Source organism: Elephas maximus, chromosome 4 (assembly GCF_024166365.1).
Source record: "Elephas maximus indicus isolate mEleMax1 chromosome 4, mEleMax1 primary haplotype, whole genome shotgun sequence".
NCBI lineage: Eukaryota > Metazoa > Chordata > Mammalia > Proboscidea > Elephantidae > Elephas > Elephas maximus.
The window spans coordinates 171,696,712-171,715,614 of NC_064822.1; the positions used below are offsets into that span (position 1 = coordinate 171,696,712).

Consider the following 18,903-nt stretch of genomic DNA (forward strand, 5'->3'; position numbering starts at 1 on the left):
AAAAAAAGAAGCAAATGAGCCTGAAGAAATGGAGTGCTTTAACATTTTTTTAACCAGAAATTTAGCTTTCCAATAGCTTAACTTCACTCTGCTTTGAGCATTCAATGGTCAGATTAACTCCATTCAATACTAGTACGTCTATATAAGGACAAGAAACTACTCTGAAACAATTTAAGTACTAAAGCAAAATGCTTGCAAATATCTTGCAAATCAAGTCTTAATAAGATTTTCTACCTTCCCAGAACCTAGCTTTGTTATATAATCACCTGTCGTGAGAATCTTCCATTTTTAACTCTGCTAGTGATACGAGGATGGGGAGATGGCAATTATAAAATAAAAAGAATCATGTCTTTATGATTGCTTTTCCATAATAAGTTACTCCTCTAATGGAAAATTCACACTGACAGGTAAATACTGAGAAAGAAAACCCTACTGAAAAATTCTGTCGTAGTTAATTTTTAACTGGCTCTTTAAAATTTTATAGCCAACGATACGCTGTGTTAAGGATAAGGCTGTATTTGTATTGCCACAGAAACCGTGAAGAATTGTTTTTCTGAAATCTGAAACTTTAAAAATTTTTAACAGAAGGACTGCTTTTGAAACTCAGAATTCCTGGAATACTAGTTATTGCTCAAATGATCAAGCTAGTACATACCCTGCATGATTTCCAGAAAGGAATTTCTCAATTAATGTAACTTAGAGGAATAAATACCCAGGCTATTTTCCTGATCTTGTTTGGGGGTTACACCATGGTACCTAAAGCTATGAGACAATCTCAAAAGGCCTGTTCTACACAAAAATTTACAAGTAATGAAATATAAATATAACTGAAATAATTAAGGTATTTTCAAGTTTGTAGGTAACTTTTCTCTGTTGTAGTTAGACGAGGACAGCGAAACCTCTGAGAGCCAGAACTTGAGGGGACTGCCTTGTTTTTCTGAGTCCTGCAAGTTTTCCGCCTTTGACAGGATGCAGTCATCACTTTTCCACTGCTTGTTTTAGTGAGAAATATTTGATTGTTCCTTCTTTGATAGGTTTCCACCTTACACAGGTTCCGGCTTTCGCAGGCTTTACTGTATCATTTAAATAGAAATAGCCATCATGTTGAAAAAAACATAATTTAAAAGGAAAAGAGAATCATGTTGAAAAAAACATAATTTAAAAGGAAAAGAGAATACAGTACACATTAGTGAATTCACTTACCCTGCAGAAGAGATGCAATGAAGGCAGTCGCTACACTGCTAGAGCACAGAAGTATGGAATGATCAAGGTAGTATTTCCCCTCTGGAATCCAGCCCAATATAATGGCTGCCACAGCTGCCAGAAAACCAACTACTGTTGCCTGAACCTAAAACGGATGTTTTTAAAATCCATCTGAATGATTCATTCTTAAAACACATTAAACATTTTATTTAATTATGTAAATATCACATATAAGAAGTCGGAAGAAAGTACTGCATATGACAATTGAGCTATAAAAAATTAAGCTATAAAAAAAAACTGAGCTATAAAAAGAGCTATAGCACCTTTTAAAGATGCTACTGTATTTTAGTTTTAATATTCTCAAGCTGTCCTGATCTGTGGGCAATAGGTATGGAATGGGGTTCAATAATGGGAAATTTTAACAGGCACCCCAAGTTATTTGATGTTGTCATTCACAGACATCTAATATTATACTATCTTAAGACTGAAAAGTAAATCTGACTCTATAGGTAGTATTGGCAAGAGATCAGACTTTATCATAAAATGATATGAGTCCTGACTCATATCCTACCTATGACTCCTGGCATTGCCACTTATCCTTATGACAAGTTATTTAAATTTATTCATTCAACACTTATTCATTTAGAATCTTCCATGTACACATGGGGTTCCCATGAGTTGGAATTGCAACCTTTTTTTTATGTACAAGTGCTATGCTTGGTGTTGGGCTACATGGTGGTCAAAATGGACTTATTCTCTGCTCTCAAAGAGCTCTTGGTCAGTGGGAGAAATTTTAAAAAATGATCTCACCAATAATCACCAACGTGATAAATGCTATAAAAACTTCAGTTTCTCATCTGTAAGGGTGACAATAACAATATCAAGCTTGAAAGGGTCATTTTGAGATGTCAAAGAATTAGACAGTATAAAAGGGCTTCCCACAGTGCTACCACAAATAAACACTCAAAAAACATTTAACTAAAAAACAGTAACACTGACAGTGAACTCTTTGAACCAGATTAGTAGAATGTTCGAAGTAAAACAAACTCTAAGGGACAGTTCTAAACTGTGTTTGTATCATGGACCTCTTTGAGAATCTGGTGAGAACTTTATAGAATATAGATCCTTTTCTCAAGGAAAACACACCCAAACCCATTGCCATCGAGTAGATTCTGATTCATAGTGACCCCATAAGACAGAGTAGAATTGCCCCATAGAGTTTCCAAGGAGCACCTGGTAGATCTGAATTCCGAACCTTTTGGTTAGCAGCCATAGCACTTAACCATTACGTCACCAGGGTTTCCAGGAAAACACAGAGGTGCTCAATATTTTGAGTCAAATTTCTGGGTGCTCACAGACTCTCTGGAGCCAATTCATGTACTGGAATGCAAGACTCTTGGTAAAGAACCCCTGAAGTAGTCTGATCCTGTCATACCGTCCAGGTATCCTGGATTCCCGCCCCTCGCCTTTCACTACAGTTCCTGTTGATGATATCCATAGTTTCAGAGCTGAGATTCAAGCCGTAAGCACCATTAGAAGAGATCTGTATGAGGGAATCTGTCTGGGACCATTTAATAGCCAAAGGAACACATCCCAGCAAAGACAAGACTGAGCCCCCTCTGTCCTTTCCATCTTTTCCCACCTCTACCTTCCATAGCCAGTCTCCAGGCAGAAGAGCCTTAGGCCAGCCCATCTCATTCCTCCTCCCCATGCTCATCTACTCCTTCACGAGCTTTAGTAGATGAAGCCTGAACGAGAACACCCCCTCATACACACACACACACACACACACACACACACACACACACACCCCTCCTTTTCTCTTCCCTTCTGCCTTTGTTCATTGGTAATTTGCCTCCAACCACTTGCTACCTCACTGGCTGGCACCAATTGTTTCCTGATTGGCCTGTGTGGGATTCCCTGTTTCTCATACATCCTTGGTAGAGTGAGGCAGACAAAGGTACGGTTTCTGGCTAAGGTAACTAGGATCAGCAAATCGCCAGCCATCTCACTCTGGCTCCCAACCTGACCAACAGTTGCAGGAAGAGAGGATAAGCAGGGAAGAGTAGAGACTAAGAGTAAAAGCTGAGGTAGAAATTAGTAGAATGACTTGATGAATAATTTGCACTACAATTCATATTACTTGGTAAGAGTGTAGGGTATTTAAAGAATAAAATGAAATACACTGTCAAAGTTTTATTTATTTATTTATTTATAGTACCTTAAAAAACCAAATCAAACTTGTTGACGTTGGATTGATTCCAACTCATAGAGACTGACCGGTTGTTAAATATTTTGAGTATTACCCCTGCATATACTCCTGCGATTTCAAGTTGAACAGGACCATAGACATCTCTACTGTAATGCTGTCATTTAAAAGAAGAAAGTGAAGCCCAGAAAGGTTAAGAAAATTAACAAAGGTTATACAGCACATTAATGTTAGATTGGAAACCCTGGTGGCGCAGTGGTTAAGTGCTATGGCTGCTAACCAAAGGGTCAGTCTTGGAAAGTCTATAGGGTAGTTCTACTCTGTCCTATAGGGTCGCTATGAGTCGGAATCAACTCTACGGCACTGGGTTTGGTTTTTTTTTTGGTTTAATGTTAGATCTGTGGGTAGATCTATGCAGTTTTCTTATTTCCAACCCTGAGATCTTAGAAGCAGTGCACAAATATTTAAAAACAGCCCATATTTCAAAAATTCCCTTGTTTCTTTGTCTTTGAAATATATTACATAAAGTTGTCTTTCCTGCAACCATATTCTCAACATTATGTCATCAATGAGCTAACATTAAAATTAATGTGCATCTCCAAAAAAAAAAAAAGACCAGACTTACTGGTCTGATAGAGACTGGAGAAACCCCAAGAGTATGGCCCCCGGACACCCTTTTAGCTCAGTAATGAAGTCATTCATGAGGTTCACACTTCAGCCAAAGATTAGACAGGCCCATAAAACAAAACAAGACTAAATGGGCACACCAGCCCAGGGGCAAGGATGAGAAGGCAGGAGGGGACAGTAAAGCTGGTTATAGGGAACCCAAGGTCGGGAAGGGGAGAGTGTTGACATGTCGTGGGGTTGGCAACCAATGTCACAAAACAATATGCATACTGTTTAATGAGAAGCTAGTTTGTTCTATAAACGTTCATCTAAAGTACACACTAGCTAAAGAGTTACGAGGGGTACCTGCAGTCTTGTGTTTTGGGGTGTGGAAAAGGATCTGGGAAGAAGAGGAAGAGATATTCACAGGAGATCAGAAAGAGGTCTAGATAGTCTACAATCCAGAGCTAGTGCATATATAATTGACAATTTAATGTGTTCACTTATATTAATGCTAATGACATGAACAAATTAAGAAATACTTAGCTTAAACAAACATCTGACCATAATATATTTAAAATAGCTCAGTTTAAATAAACAGATGGTTTCCCTTAAAAAAACTGAATTAGAAAAATAGCACCTAAGCAATGAAGTGCTAAATATTTATTTGTATGCAAATTCTAGCTCTCTTATACATTTATGATAGAAAATGCTTTATCTATTTTTCTATGTCTTGCATATTATATCTTTTTCAAATTAGGAAGAACCTGATCAGTGCCTAGAGAATAAGTAACTTGGCCAGGTCATGGGTGTCTGTTTATTCCATCGCTTTTTCAAGGTCCTAAATTATTTTTTTGGTGTCCTTAAAATAAATGGTAGGCTTAAGAGTAATAAAAGTTACTGCATTCTTATGGGTAACAAAAAATATGTAAACACAAGATCTGTAAACAACACGTATATCACTTACCTGCTTTAAGGCCAAGTTGCCAATTATTAGGTTCCACTTTTCAATGGGTGAATCCATCTTCCCAACATTTACCTGTTAATGAGCATATTTTCATATATCACTGTGTAATCTATATGTTGTCTGCTCTGTTTAAACACCACATGAAGTCTTAAAGTCAAAGATAATTCTTTAGTAAATCCAATAAGCTCACACTGTACTTTTAAAAACATCCACGGTCACGCAGCTAACATTCAGTTTCTCTGAGATGTTTAGGAAAAAAGCTGTTTTTTGTTTGTTTTTTACTTAATTAAGTAGCTCACAAGAGCTAATGGACCAGCTGGTGCTCTTCACCTGCCCACTGGTGTTATTTTACAACTATCAATACCAGATGTCATTCTCATATGCCAAGTTTTATGTTCTGAGGATCAATATAAATAATCACATAATATTAAGCTGCTAGCATTTAATTCTACATCATGAAACTAATGTAATCTGATGAATTACTGACAAATAAAACCAGATCTAAACAAATAATTCACATGTACATAATTTATATTTGAGTCAGGATTAAAACTGATTACACAGAGCCTAGATAATCTCAATGCACGCTCGTTAGCAATAAAAAAATTCATTCAGTTCGCATATGAATTTTGTTCTACCTCACTATTAAAATTTATACACCCTTCTGCAAAGTGGAAGAACGCTCTCCAACTGCTCTGTAAGCTCAATCGTACTTCTCAATCACTTAGGATTCAAAAAATGTATGTCAAAATCTGGCAAGTTTTTCTAATGCAGTCATTTTGGAAAGCAATGAACAAATCATTATTAAAAAATACTATACTGAACTGGGTTTTAATTATTCATGGTATGCTTGGTCATGAAGATTTTCAAATGTAAAATATATATATATATAGGTGAATGAATAGAGTTTGAAAAATGTAAGGATTGGCTCAATGGTTAAGTACTCGGCTGCTAGCCAAAAAGTCAGTGGTTTGAACCCACCAGCCACTCTGAAGGGGAAAGACTTGGTGATCCACTCCGTAAAGATTACAGTCTAGGAAACCCTGTGGGGCAGTTCTACTCTGTCACATGGGGTCGCTATGAGTCAGAATTGACTTGATGGTATACAACACCGCAACAATGACATGTATGGGTAGTTTCACCTACGGCTTCAGACTGGCAGGCTAAGTACTAACAGCAACATTTCTTCTATCAGTCAATTTGGAAAACACTCTATTCTGTAATCTCGCTCTGGACTTTAGTCTCAAATATCCGGCAAATGCAAATACTGGGATTTCTCAGCGTTTCAGAATTATTATTCACGCTGTCTTTATTTGTATATTTCTTTTCTAAGTCTGGGAATCTAAATTACTGAGGAAATTCAATGTGTTGCCCTAGTAACCTGGGTCATTCCTCAAGTGAACAGCAAGGTTCAAGCAACGTTTAAATAGTGAATGTAACTCCGGCTTAGAGTTCAAGAAATAGGTATGAGAGAAATTAGTGTTATTTTTCAATAACTTTAAGAAAAATGTCTATAGCTATGGGAAGCAATCTAAAATGATTTCAGGAAAAAAGGAGAAGATGCCGAGGCTCCAGGATTTCTTAGTGATCAATGGAGACATACATACATTTTGTAGTTCTCTACTGTCAAGTTGACTTTCGACTCATACAGACCCCATGTGACAGGGTCAAACTGCGCCCACTGGATTTCCTAGGCTGTAATCTTTTTTTTTTTTTTTAATCTTTATGGGAGCAGATCGCCAGGTTTTTCTCCCGTGAAACAGCTGGGCAGGTTTGAACCACCAACCTTTTGGTTAGTAGCCGAGAGCTTAACTGTTGTGCCACCAGGGCTCCTTATATATACATTTAGGGTCTAGGAAAAGATCAAGAGAGGTGGGAGTGGCAGCATCAATGAGCGCTACACATCTGGTATGCAATTATGCTAGATCATTAACTTGGCATCACTACCATTTCCTTCTAGGGCCTAGAGTTAATATGCTTCAAAATTTCCTTCCCTAGATAATTTCGGGTTACAGTTTGCTAGTGAGAAGAACCTGGGCAATATCTGAACAGCAGAAGTGAGGCAGAGGTCAATATCTTTGGAAGGTCTGGGTGGACAGACACAGGGTCCGGATCTCTGTACTGCAATGCGTGGCTTTCTTCCCCTGCTCCAGCGCTGCAGGCTGTCTCTGATCTTCCCACCACTGATCTTTGCTTCCCCGACTTCTCCCACATTTGTGTAAGCTCAGATTCCTCTATTATTCTTTAATTACTTATTGCTACACTACGTACAAAAAAAACTCGTTGCCACTGAGTCACTTCCAACTCATAGCGACTCTGTAGCACAGAGTAGACCTGCCCCATAGACTTTCCAAGGAACACCTGGTAGATTCGAACCGCCGACCTTTTGGTTAGCAGCTGTAGCACTTAACCACTACACCACCAGGGTTCCCACACTACATATAGTGGCTCTGTTTTCCTGATAAACTAACGCAGACTGACAGAGCAACCTTAGACTAATCATTTAATTCAACTAATTCAATTAATTTGTTTTATGAACGATGAAGATCTAGAAGTGTCTGAATCTGTATACCTTTTAGTAGAAGATAAATAAGAGCAAATTAAAACAATGTTTGATGTAAAGTAAATAAAAAATAAACTCACATATAATAACTTTTTACGAAGACTTTTAGAAATAAGAATAAAAAAATTTTAAGAAAAATGTTGACCAGTGTTTACCTAGTTAGAAAAAATACATATGATATGAGCATGCATAGGGGTGAGCGGGAGAAACAGAAAAAATGACCTTTCTTGCCTCCTTCTTATAAAACTGCACCAGTAGGGCGGCTGACCCACCCTACTGTCCAATGGCCTAGGATTTTTTCAGAAATAGAGGGAAAAGCTAGAGTGTCCTGTCTAAAGGCCTCTGCTAATCCAAAACAAACCAAACTCGTTGCCGTCGAGTAGATTCCGACTCATAGCAACCCTGTAGGACAGAGTACAACAGCCCCATAGGGTTTCCAGGGAGCAGCTGGTAGATTCAAACTGCCGACCTTTTGGTCAACAGCCGAGCTCTTAACCAATGCACTACGAAGGCCTTTGCTAGGCCTACTTTACTAGAGTAGTTGATTTGATGGTGCTCAGCTAGAGAAAACCAAGAGCTTGGAAGGTAACAAAGTATAACAGGGCATGATCTGATGAAGACTTGCTATATTATGTAAATGCTGCATATTTTAAAGTATTAGAAAAAAAGACCAACATTTTTGCAAGGCACTAGATAGTTTTCGGGCAAGAGTAGAGCTCAGGTGGCCAGAGATTGAAGGTGTGTTATGTTTGGCCACGTGGTGGTTTTAAAATGTTTTAATCTGAATGCCTTTAGGTGGAGTCCTGGGTCTCCTGCTTTTATAATTCTCACTTCCTTCCTCTTCACAAATGTATGCTACTTATATGGACCCTGAAGCATTTGAGGTAGGATTTAAGATTTATTGGGGCTAAAGGTAGTAAGTGGGTTTGGATGAGCTTAAAATTATAGATTTATAAATATAACTACTATACTTGATATTAGGAAAAACAAACGTAAGTTTAGTATGTAAATAAATACTTGGAATAAGGGTGGTGAAAAGCTCCATTAAAGTGTCAGTCATCAAAAAAATTAAGTATTAAATACATACATCAAAAAATGAGTATATAAAAATAAACCATACACCAATGTTCACTGTAGCACTACTCACAAGAGCCAAAAGATAAAAACTATCTCAATGCCCATCAACAGATAAATGGACAAACAAAATGTGATACACACACTGGAAGGGAAAGAGGCCCTGAATAAGTAAAGCATTACTGAAAAAGAAGAACAAAGTGGGAGGCCTTACTCTACCTGATTTTAGAACCTATTATACCGCCACAATAGTCAAAAAAGCCTAGTACTGATACAACAACACATACATAGACTAATGGAACAGAATTGAGAATCTAGACATAAATCCATCCACATATGAGCAGCTGATATTCGACAAAGGCCCCAAGGCAGTTAAATGGGGAAAAGACAGTCTTTTTAACAAATGTTGCTGGCATAACTGGATATCCATCTGCAAAAAAATGAAACAAGACCCGTACCTCACACCATGCACAAAAATGAACTCAAAATGGATCAAAGACCTAAATATAAAATCTAAAACGATAAAGACCATGGAAGAAAAAATAGGGACAACATCAGGAACCCTAATACATGGCATAAACAGTATATAAAACATTACTAACAACGCACAAGAAAAACTGATAACTGGGAGCTCCTAAAAATCAAACACCTATGCTCATCCAAAGACTTCACCAAAAGAGTAAAAAGATTACCTACAGACTGGGAAAAAGTTTCTAGCTATAACATTTCTGACCACCACCTGATCTCTAAAATCTACATGATACTGCAAAAACTCAACTGTAAAAAGACAAATAACTCAATTAAAAAATGGGCAAAAGATATGAACAGACAATTCACTAAAGAAGACATTCAGGTAGCTAACAGATACATGAGGAAATGCTCACAATCATTAGCCATTAGAGAAATACAAATCAAAATTACAATGAGATTCCATCTCACTCCAATAAGGCTGGCATTAATCAAAAAAACACAAAATAATAAATGTTGAAGAGGCTGTCGAGACATTGCAACACTTATAAACTGCTGGTGGGAATGTAAAATGGTACAACCACTTTGGAGATCGATTTGGTGCTTCCTTAAAAAGCTAGAAATAGAACTACCACACAATCCAGCAATCCCACTCCTTGGAATATATTCTAGAGAAATAAGAGCCTTTACACGTACAGATACACGCACACCCATGTTCACTGCAGCACTGTTTACAATAGCAAAAAGATGGAAGCAACCAAGGTGCCCATCAATGGATAAATGGATGAATAAATTATGGTATATTCACACAATGGAATACTATGCATTGATAAAGAACAGTGAGGAATCTGTGAAACATTTCATAACATGGAGGAATCTGGAAGGCATTATGCTGAGTGAAATCAGTCAGTTCCAAAAGGACAAATTGTATAAGACCATTATTATAAGAACTCGAGAAATAGTTTAAAAGGAGAAGAAAATATTCTTTGACGGATACAAGAAGTGGGGGGAGGGTGGGTGGGAGAGGGGTATTCACTAATTAGATAGTAGTCAATACTTTAGGTGATGGGAAACACAACACGCAATACAGGCGAGGTCGGCACAACTGGACTAAACCAAAAGCAAAGAAGTTTCCTGAATAAACTGAATGCTTCAAAGGCCAGTGTAGCAGGGGGCGGGGGTTTGGGGACCATGTTTCAGGGGACATCTAAGTCAATTGGCATAATAAAATCTATTAGAAAACATTCTGCATCCCACTTTGGAGAAGGGCATGTAGGGTCTTAAACGCTAGCAAGCGGCCATCTAAGATGCATCAATTGGTCTCAACACACCTGGACCAAAGAAGAATGAAGAACACCAAGGACACAAGGTAACTATGAGCCCAAGAGACAGAAAGGACCACATAAACCAGAGACTACATCAGCCTGAGACCAGAAGAACTAGATGGTGCCCAGCTACAACTGATGACTGCCCTGACAGGGAACACAACAGAGAACCCCTGAGGGAGCAGGACAGCAGTGGGATGCAGACCCCAAATTCTCATAAAAAGACCAGACTTAATGGTCTGACTGAGATTAGAAGGACCCCGGTGGTCATGGCCCCTCAGACCTTCTGTTGGCCCAGGACAGGAATCATTCCCGAAGCCAACTCTTCAGACAGGGATTGGACTGGACAATGGGATGCAGAGGGACGCTGGTGAGGGGTGAGCTTCTTGGATCAGGTGGACGCTTGAGACTATGTTGGCATCTCCTGCCTGGAGGGGAGATGAGAGGGTAGAGGGGGTTAGAAGCTGGCAAAACGGACACGAAAAGAGAGGGTGGAGGGAGGGAGTGGGCTGTCTCATTGGGGGAGAGCAACTGGGAGCATGTAGCAAGGTGTATGTAAGTTTTTGTGTGAGAGATTGACTTGATTTGTAAACTTTCACTTAAAGCACAATAAAAAATTTTTAAAAAATGTGATACATACATACAACGGAATATTACGCTGCCATAAAGAGAAATGAAGTCCTGATACATGCAACAACATGGACAGTCCTTGAAAATATTATGATGGGCGAAATCAGTCAGTCACAAAAGGACAAATATTGTATGATCCCGTTTATGTGAAATAGGCAAATGTATAGAGATCATAGTTTATTAGTGGCCATCAGGGATTGGAGGGTGGGGGAAAAGGGGAGTCTTGGCTTAGGGGATACTGAATTTCCGTTAATGGTGTGGTGAAACGATTTGGAAACAAACAGCGGTGGTGATTGCACAACATGGTGAATATAACCAGTGTAAGTGAATTGCACATGTAAAAAATATTGAACTGGCAAATGTTTTGTTATAAATATTTTTACCATGATAAAACAATTAAGTCAATTAATCAACCAATCAGAAAGTTAACCATTATGTGACTGGTTTATGGATGGTTTTCATTTTCTTCTTTGTTCTTTAGTAGTACTGGTATTATTAGAAATTTTATTTAATCAGTGAATTCTTAAAATTGGCAATTAGAAAAAGAAATAATCTCAGCTTTTGCCTAAATGTGGATTCTACAACGTAAATGACTTTAAAATTCAGATAACATTAAGATGAAAGCCATAATATAAACTAAGAACACCTTAAAACTGTGAGGAACAGGAAGCCATCTAAAGACTGCCTTGTACATAAGCCAAAAACCAAACCCATTGCCATCGAGCCGATTCCGACTCACAGCGACCCTACAGAGCAGAGTAGAACTGCCCTTAGAGTTTCCAAGGAGCACTTGGTGGATTCAAACTGCCAACCTTTTGGTTAGCAGCCATAGCTCTTAACCACTACGCCACCCCAGTCTCCGCCTTGTAAATAGTGAGGTACTAAACATTTGAGAGACAATAAGAGGAAGAATGAAAAAGTGGAAAGGGGGACAGGAAAATCTTAATCCCTCACAGGTTCAGAGAGATTTGCGTGACTACTCCTAGTCATTAATTTCATCTAATCCACGAGCCAATTCTGTCTGCTCTATCTTAAAACTAGTTCCAGAACACAACTACCTCTTACTACATCAATGGCTACCTCCCTGAGCCAAGCCAGCATCATCTCTAGGCTGTACTATTACAATAGACTTTCAACTGGGCTCCTTGCTTCCAGTCCTTGGCCCCCTCTAGCCCTGACTCAGTAAAACAGTCAAAATAATCAGTTAAAAATATCCATCAGATCATATCACCCCTCTGTTCGCAGCCTTCCCATGGCTTCCCCTCTCACAACAGCCAAAATCATGTGATTTCCACCCCCCTACCCCGTCCCAGTCCTGTTGATCTCCATAACATTCATCTAACACAGTGACTGTCAAACTTAATGTATGTTAGAATCATCTGGAAAGTCTGTTATAATACAGATTGCTGAGCCATACCCTCAGTTTCTGATTCAGTAGCTCTGAAGTGGGGCCTGAGAATTTGCATCCTAAGTTCCCAGGTGATGGGGATGCTGCTAGTCAGGAGACCACACTCTGAGAACCACTAAGCTAACACATCAAGCAGAGTCCTGCCTCTGGGCCTTTGCATTGCTTGGGACACTCTCAGATCGCTCAGAACTGCTAATCAACTTTGTTGTTCACACATTTAAATATGAACAGACAACTAAATACAAACAGACATTTGAGGAAAATATCTAATACAAAACACAATGTCACAAAAAAGATTAAGATTAAATTCACCTTTATTCAGTTTTGGAAACCCTGGTGGCGTAGTGGTTAAGTGCTACAGCTGCTAACCAAGAGGCTGGCAGTTCAAATCTGCCAGGTGCTCCTTGGAAACTATGGGGCAGCTCTACTCTGTCCTATAGGGTCACTATGAGTAGGAATTGACTCGACGGCAGTGGATTTTTTTAGTGGGTTTATTCAATTTTAATACTGAAACATCTGGTCAAATTAAACAAAGAATTTCATTTACAGCATATTCCTTTTAACCAGAATGCCTTCATTATGGCCTATTTCAAAATGGATAACCTAAAACCAAACCTACTGCCATCGAGTCAATTCCAACTCACAACAACCCTATAGGACAGAGTAGAGCTACCCCACAGTCTCCAAGGCCATAATCTTTACGGAAGCTGACTGCCATATTTTTCTCTCGTGGAGCCGTTGGTAGGTTCGAACTGCTGAGCTTTCAGTTAGCACCCACGCACTTAACCACTGTGCCACCAGGGCTTCTTCTCAAAATGGATGGGCACATTTAATCTATTATTTGGGTCTAAACAAATGCCAGATAATGCTCAAGAATGTTGCTATTAAAAATATTCTGAGGTTGGGCTAGCCAAAATTTTAGTTTTCCTGGCAAAGCTATCAAGCTGCTTAAATGTTTGTATGCTTAACTCTATTTATAAGAATAAAGTTCATTTTCCAACAAAATGAAATGAAAACCACATTTTAACTTCCATTCTAATAATCTTCTTTTCCCTCAAATGTTGCTGCTTTTGTTTTTCAAGACCTCTTTTTTATTCTCCTCTTCTGCCAAAAAGCCTTTCCAATTGCATTCTAGCTAGGTAATCTATCAGTTCTTATAACATAATGCAAGTGCAGACCATTGGGAAAAGATGGCACCTGGAAAAAAAATCAGTAAAACATACATTATACCACCACCTGTCTACACTCTGGTGGTTTGCATGTTGCTATGGTACTGGATGCTGTACTGCTAGTGTTTCAAATATCAACACGGTCCTCCAAGGTGGGCAAGCTTCAGTGAAGCTTCCAGTCTAACACAGACTAGGAAGAAAGGCCTGGTGATCTACTTGTGACAATTAGTCAATGAAAGCCTTACGGATTAAAACAGAACATTGTCTGATTCAATTGCCTCAGACATGTCATCAGAAGGGATCAGTCAATAGCAAGAGGAGGACGTCATGTTTGGTGAAGCAAAGGGCCAGTGCAGGTGTGGGAGACCTTCGGTGAGATGGACCGACACAACAGCCAGAACAATGGACTCCAACACAGTGGTGACTGTGAGGACAGTGTAAGGACCAGGCAATGTTTCGCTCTGTTGTACACAAAGTCTTCATGAGTCAGAGTCAGCAGCAGCTAACAACAACAACAATATACGTTATGATATACCTAACTATATATAAGTATAGATTCCAGGTATAGAAGGATCTACACCAAAATGTTAATAGTGGTTATCTCTAGGTGGAGAATTGGAGGAAGTTTATAATTTTTTTCTATATATGTATTTAACCCATTTTTAGGTTTTATTATAAGCAGATGTTATTTTACATCACAAAAAGCTTAAACACCGATCAACCAACCATCCAACCATGAAAAATCTCAATACCTGACTTACCCCATGTCTTAAACACTGACGGTCATTGCCAGAATATTCTGACATAAAAGGAGGCAAAGTATACTACTACTTCTCAGGATAAAGGAGAACATATACTTCTCAGATTAGAAACTCTAATCTGATTATCAGGTTATATCAGACATAACTACCTAGCACAGCCCCGAGTGATCCAGAAACTTAGCAATAACTGGGAAAAAACTTTTTCCTGGTACAAGCTCTCCTTAGTAGACAGAAACAGCGTAAGTAATATACATACTTCCAGGGGGTAAAAAACTTACTGCAGTGGACAATCTGGAGGCCAAAGTCATTTCTAAATTCCCTTTGAGACCAAGAAGTGCAGGAACGAGAATAAAGACTTCCGTTACTTTTTTGAATACCTCCCAGTGCTGTAAGAAAAAAAGTAAAATTTTCTGACAGTTAAAAACACTTTAGGACAAAGATGTTTTTAAACTTCCCAGCATTTTGCTAACTTTGCATCTACATCTTGAATGACTACAGGTCACTTAATCAGTAAACATTCAGCATAACACCATTCTCCTGGGCTTTGAAGCCTTGAGTTACTTCAGAAGCTTCAGCTAGCATTGGAGTGACAGCTAACATGGTCATTACATCCCATTCTACATCTAGTTTCCTATACAATCCTGAGTTTCTTAGATTTTGCTTTACCCCTTTATGATGGAAAGAGGCAGTATGGCTGGTGGTTAAAGAGCATAGAGCCTGGAACCAGATAACCTGGATTTGAATCCTGGTTCTAACATTTACTATATAACCCCACAGAAAATTACAGTAGTGTTATTATCTAATTTAATAAATGAGGAAATGAAGAACGAGAAATTCAATCATTTTCCCAAAGGTCAAAAGATGGGACCTAGAGTTGATCTCAGGAGTTCTGAGCAGTCCCATGTTCTGGTCCCCATTCTAGGCTGTGAGGCAAGAGGTTCCAGAGCACAGAATCATAAACAGAGCAGTAAACTGGAAAGTAAAAGATTTGGGATTCTAGGCATGGATCTGTCAACCTGGCTGTGTGGTCTCAGACGAGTCGCGTACGTACCTTTCTGATCTCAATTTCTTCTGCCATGAAAATAGGATAGCATCTGCCCTGTCAAGCCCTCAGAGAATACCATGATAATGAAAATGGCAGATAGTAAAGCATTTTCTACACTGACAAGACCATATAGATGTAAAGTGCTATTTTACAAATGTTATTTAGAAGTGATTTTCCCATTAAAAGACTTGATGGACTAAGTATAATAACTTTATGTCAAAAAGGATAGAGAACACACAAGCATAACCTAAATCCATCAGATAAATGAAAGGAAAATTCAATTTGCCCCCCAAGTTTTCCTAGTGGCTGTTTCAAATAAATATAACTAGGGCCTAAACAGAGTTTTTTTGTAAAGAGAGTTTAGGAAATGATCAGTCTTGGGTAAAATCCTGGTTCCAAGAATTCCCAAGTGAATCCCTCCAGGGTTCAAGACAGTTCAGTATGGACCTGAAAAGGTACTATGCATCCAGAACCAGCTCACTCCAGAATGCCAGATCCTTTAGCCTGTCAAAAACCTAAAACAATTTTATCTATGTTTTATGATGGGTTAAGAACTCTAGTGTGCTAGCAGCATATTCGCCCTTCAGAGATGATGGTGATGATGGTGGTGATGACTATGATAACAACAGACAATAATCATTATTATGGAGTACTGAGTTTCGGGTTTACGGTGATGGAGAAATTGCCCTGATGAAGGGTAGGGTTGCACATCCCAATTAATTGGCCTAATAACATGTTTCATGCTTCTGTTCTACCTCCTAGCTCACTGCATAGTGCTTGGGGTCTTAAAAGCTTGCAAGTGGGCGTCTGAGGCACAGTTTGTCTCTATTCACCTGGAGCAACAGAGGAAAAAGTGGAGTCAGGAGTAGGAGGAGGAAATGAAATGTGTGGCTAATTGCCTCCATGAACAACTACCTCCTTTGCCATCAGACCAGAAGAACTGGATGGTGCCAGCTACCATTACTGAACATTTTGATCAAAGATTCTACAGAAAAATTCTGATCAAAACAGTGAAAATGCAGAACAGAATTTCAAATTCTCATGGAATCCATGAGAGCCATGGAGGCTGGATGAACCCCCAGGACTATTGCCCTGAGATAATCTTTAAACCTTAAACCAAAAATACCCCCTGAAATCTTCTTAAAACCAGCCAATAGTTTAGATTAACTAGTAAAGAATGTCTGCCTTGAGCATTATGCTTTCTAAGATCTATCTATATGGGCTCAAAAGGAGACCTGGGGGCTCAGTAGTTAAAGCCATCATAGGTTCAAAACCACGAGCGGCTCCTTGGGAGAAAGATGTGGCAGTAAGCTTCTGTAGAGATTTACAGCCTTGAAAACCCAACGGGGTCTCAATGAATCGGAACTGACTCGACAGCAGTGGGTTTTTTTGGTTTATATGGGATCAAACTGACAACAGCAATTCAAAAGATTACACAGAAAACTTAAGACGGCAGTGAGTTTATGTTATTGGGGAAGGAACAACTCAGAAAAGGAGGGTGAGAATGGTTGTGCAACTCGAAGAATGTAACCAATGTCACTGAAATGTGCATGTTGAAACTTGAATCGGTATATGTTTTTGCTGTGCATATTCTCAACAAAAAATAAATTATTTAAAATATGATAATAAATACTGACAATATCTAACATTTACTGAATGATTGCTACGTGTTAGCCACTATCCTTTAGGTTTACTCATCTAATTTTCACAGTAAACCTGTAAGTATTATTTTTATCAGACCAGAGATAATTCAGGAATACATCTTATCCAAGTTATCATTTTAAGACTCCTACCTATATGATATTATTTTAGAAACACCAGAATAATATCTAAATATCTCTATTGGTCACATGCTATCATATTTACATCTGTTGGGAAGCATTCCTTGGGTTGTTATAACTCTTTCCAAGACCAATTCAAATCGAATACTCCTGTGAGAACTATGAAATCCCTAACACCTTAGCATCGATATGGTAACAATAACAGGTATTAATTACATCAGCCTTCCTCATGCGAAAGTCTACATTCTTTTCTCTACACCTGCAGAAGTGTACTTGCAAAGGTTCCCAAACATAAACATCTACATTCTAAGAACAGCCATCTGAAGAAGTACAAATAAATTGAAAAAAATTTTTTTGTCATTCTTATATAACCACTATTATTTACTAATGGGATGTGCGCACCTGTTGAGCACTGCACAATCTCTCAAACCTCGAAATTACCTTCGTTTCCTGTTCCACATCGGTACTTACGTGCTTTTCATCACAGCAGCCGCTTAAAACCAAGCTTTGCAAAGATATGTCATCGAAAAGAATGGAGTATAATTTAATGTTGAAATGTTGAACCACCCTGACCTAATAGTCTGTGCAGTGTTCAAGAGATGTCGCTGTGTTTCCCTCCAAAATCAAAAACATCCTGCGGCACACAGAGTTCACTGTGGCACCCTGGGATGTCTTAACACAGATTTTGGGAACTACAGGAACAGTGAGAAACAGTATAGCACGGTAGTCATGAGGAAAGGCTCCACACTTAGATAGAAAAAACAGTTGCCACGAAGTCAGTTCTGACTCATGGCAACCTCATCTGTGTCAGAGTAGATCTGTGCTCCGTAGGGTTTTCAGTGTCTGATTTTTCTGCAGTAGAGCACCAGGCCTTTCTTCTGAGGTACCTCTGGGTACAGCTAACCGCCAACTTTTCAGTTAGCAGTGAGCACGTTACTGTTTGCACCACCCAGGGAATCCTAGGATGAAATCCTGCCTCTACATCTTACCGTGTGTGACTTGGTCAAACTATGCTTTACCTCTTTATCTAAAATCGGGAGATGAATGTACCTGATCCATAAGGTTGTGCTCAGGACTGTGCCGCACATTGTAATAAATAACAATGATGGAGCGCTTATTAGCTATAACATCAAGATATATTATCAGTTAATTTTCTTGCCAAGAAGAGGTAATGCAGAAGAGTTCAGAGGGGGAATGCCGAGGTGGCTAATGCCAAAAATAAATTTCACCTATTTACAAATTTGAACTTGATACAGACATGGCATCTCAAGGATGGAGGTTTAAGCACCCCACGGGCCTTTGCAGGTATGCGTGTGGCCACAGCTTTTTTGTAGTGTTTGGCTGGCATAGACCAGTTATTATCCAAAAGTTTTCGGTCTTGCTAGGCTGCCCCTTTCCTGGTCCTCCAGTCAGAGAAAGCAGGCTTTTTTGGGAGCTTTTTGTGTTTGTATTCATTGGTATTTCCGGGTTGCTAGCTTCTTCAGCTCCAAGTCTGGGATAAATGAAGAAAAAAGAAAACCCAGAAAAACCACTGTGGGTTGTTCCTCTAGTTCCAAGGTCTCTAGCCAGTCTGCTTCCTCCTCTCTACCGTTCAGAGTTTTCTTATGTTTATTTCATACAAAACTTCCAGAGCTTTTAGTTTTACTTAACAGGAGGAACATGTAAAAGAATGTCTACTCTATCTTACCAAAAAT

The 18,903-nt window shown here is 38.9% G+C and overlaps 1 protein-coding gene across 11 annotated transcripts in view; it reads right to left on the bottom strand.

Annotated features, from left to right (window-relative positions):
- The window catches only part of SLC41A2 (solute carrier family 41 member 2), a 164,469-nt gene that overhangs the window by 90,662 nt on the left and 54,904 nt on the right, over positions 1 to 18,903 (bottom strand). For 10 of the 11 annotated variants that reach the window (XM_049884245.1, XM_049884242.1, XM_049884244.1 and 7 more), the window contains 3 exons: positions 14,662 to 14,769; positions 4,986 to 5,057; positions 1,204 to 1,348 (listed from right to left, as the gene is read on the bottom strand). In XM_049884245.1, coding sequence (XP_049740202.1) covers positions 1,204 to 1,348; positions 4,986 to 5,057; positions 14,662 to 14,769 — 325 coding nt within the window. The remainder of the gene's footprint in view (positions 1 to 1,203; positions 1,349 to 4,985; positions 5,058 to 14,661; positions 14,770 to 18,903) is intronic. The other variant, XM_049884246.1, reaches the window with a different exon arrangement.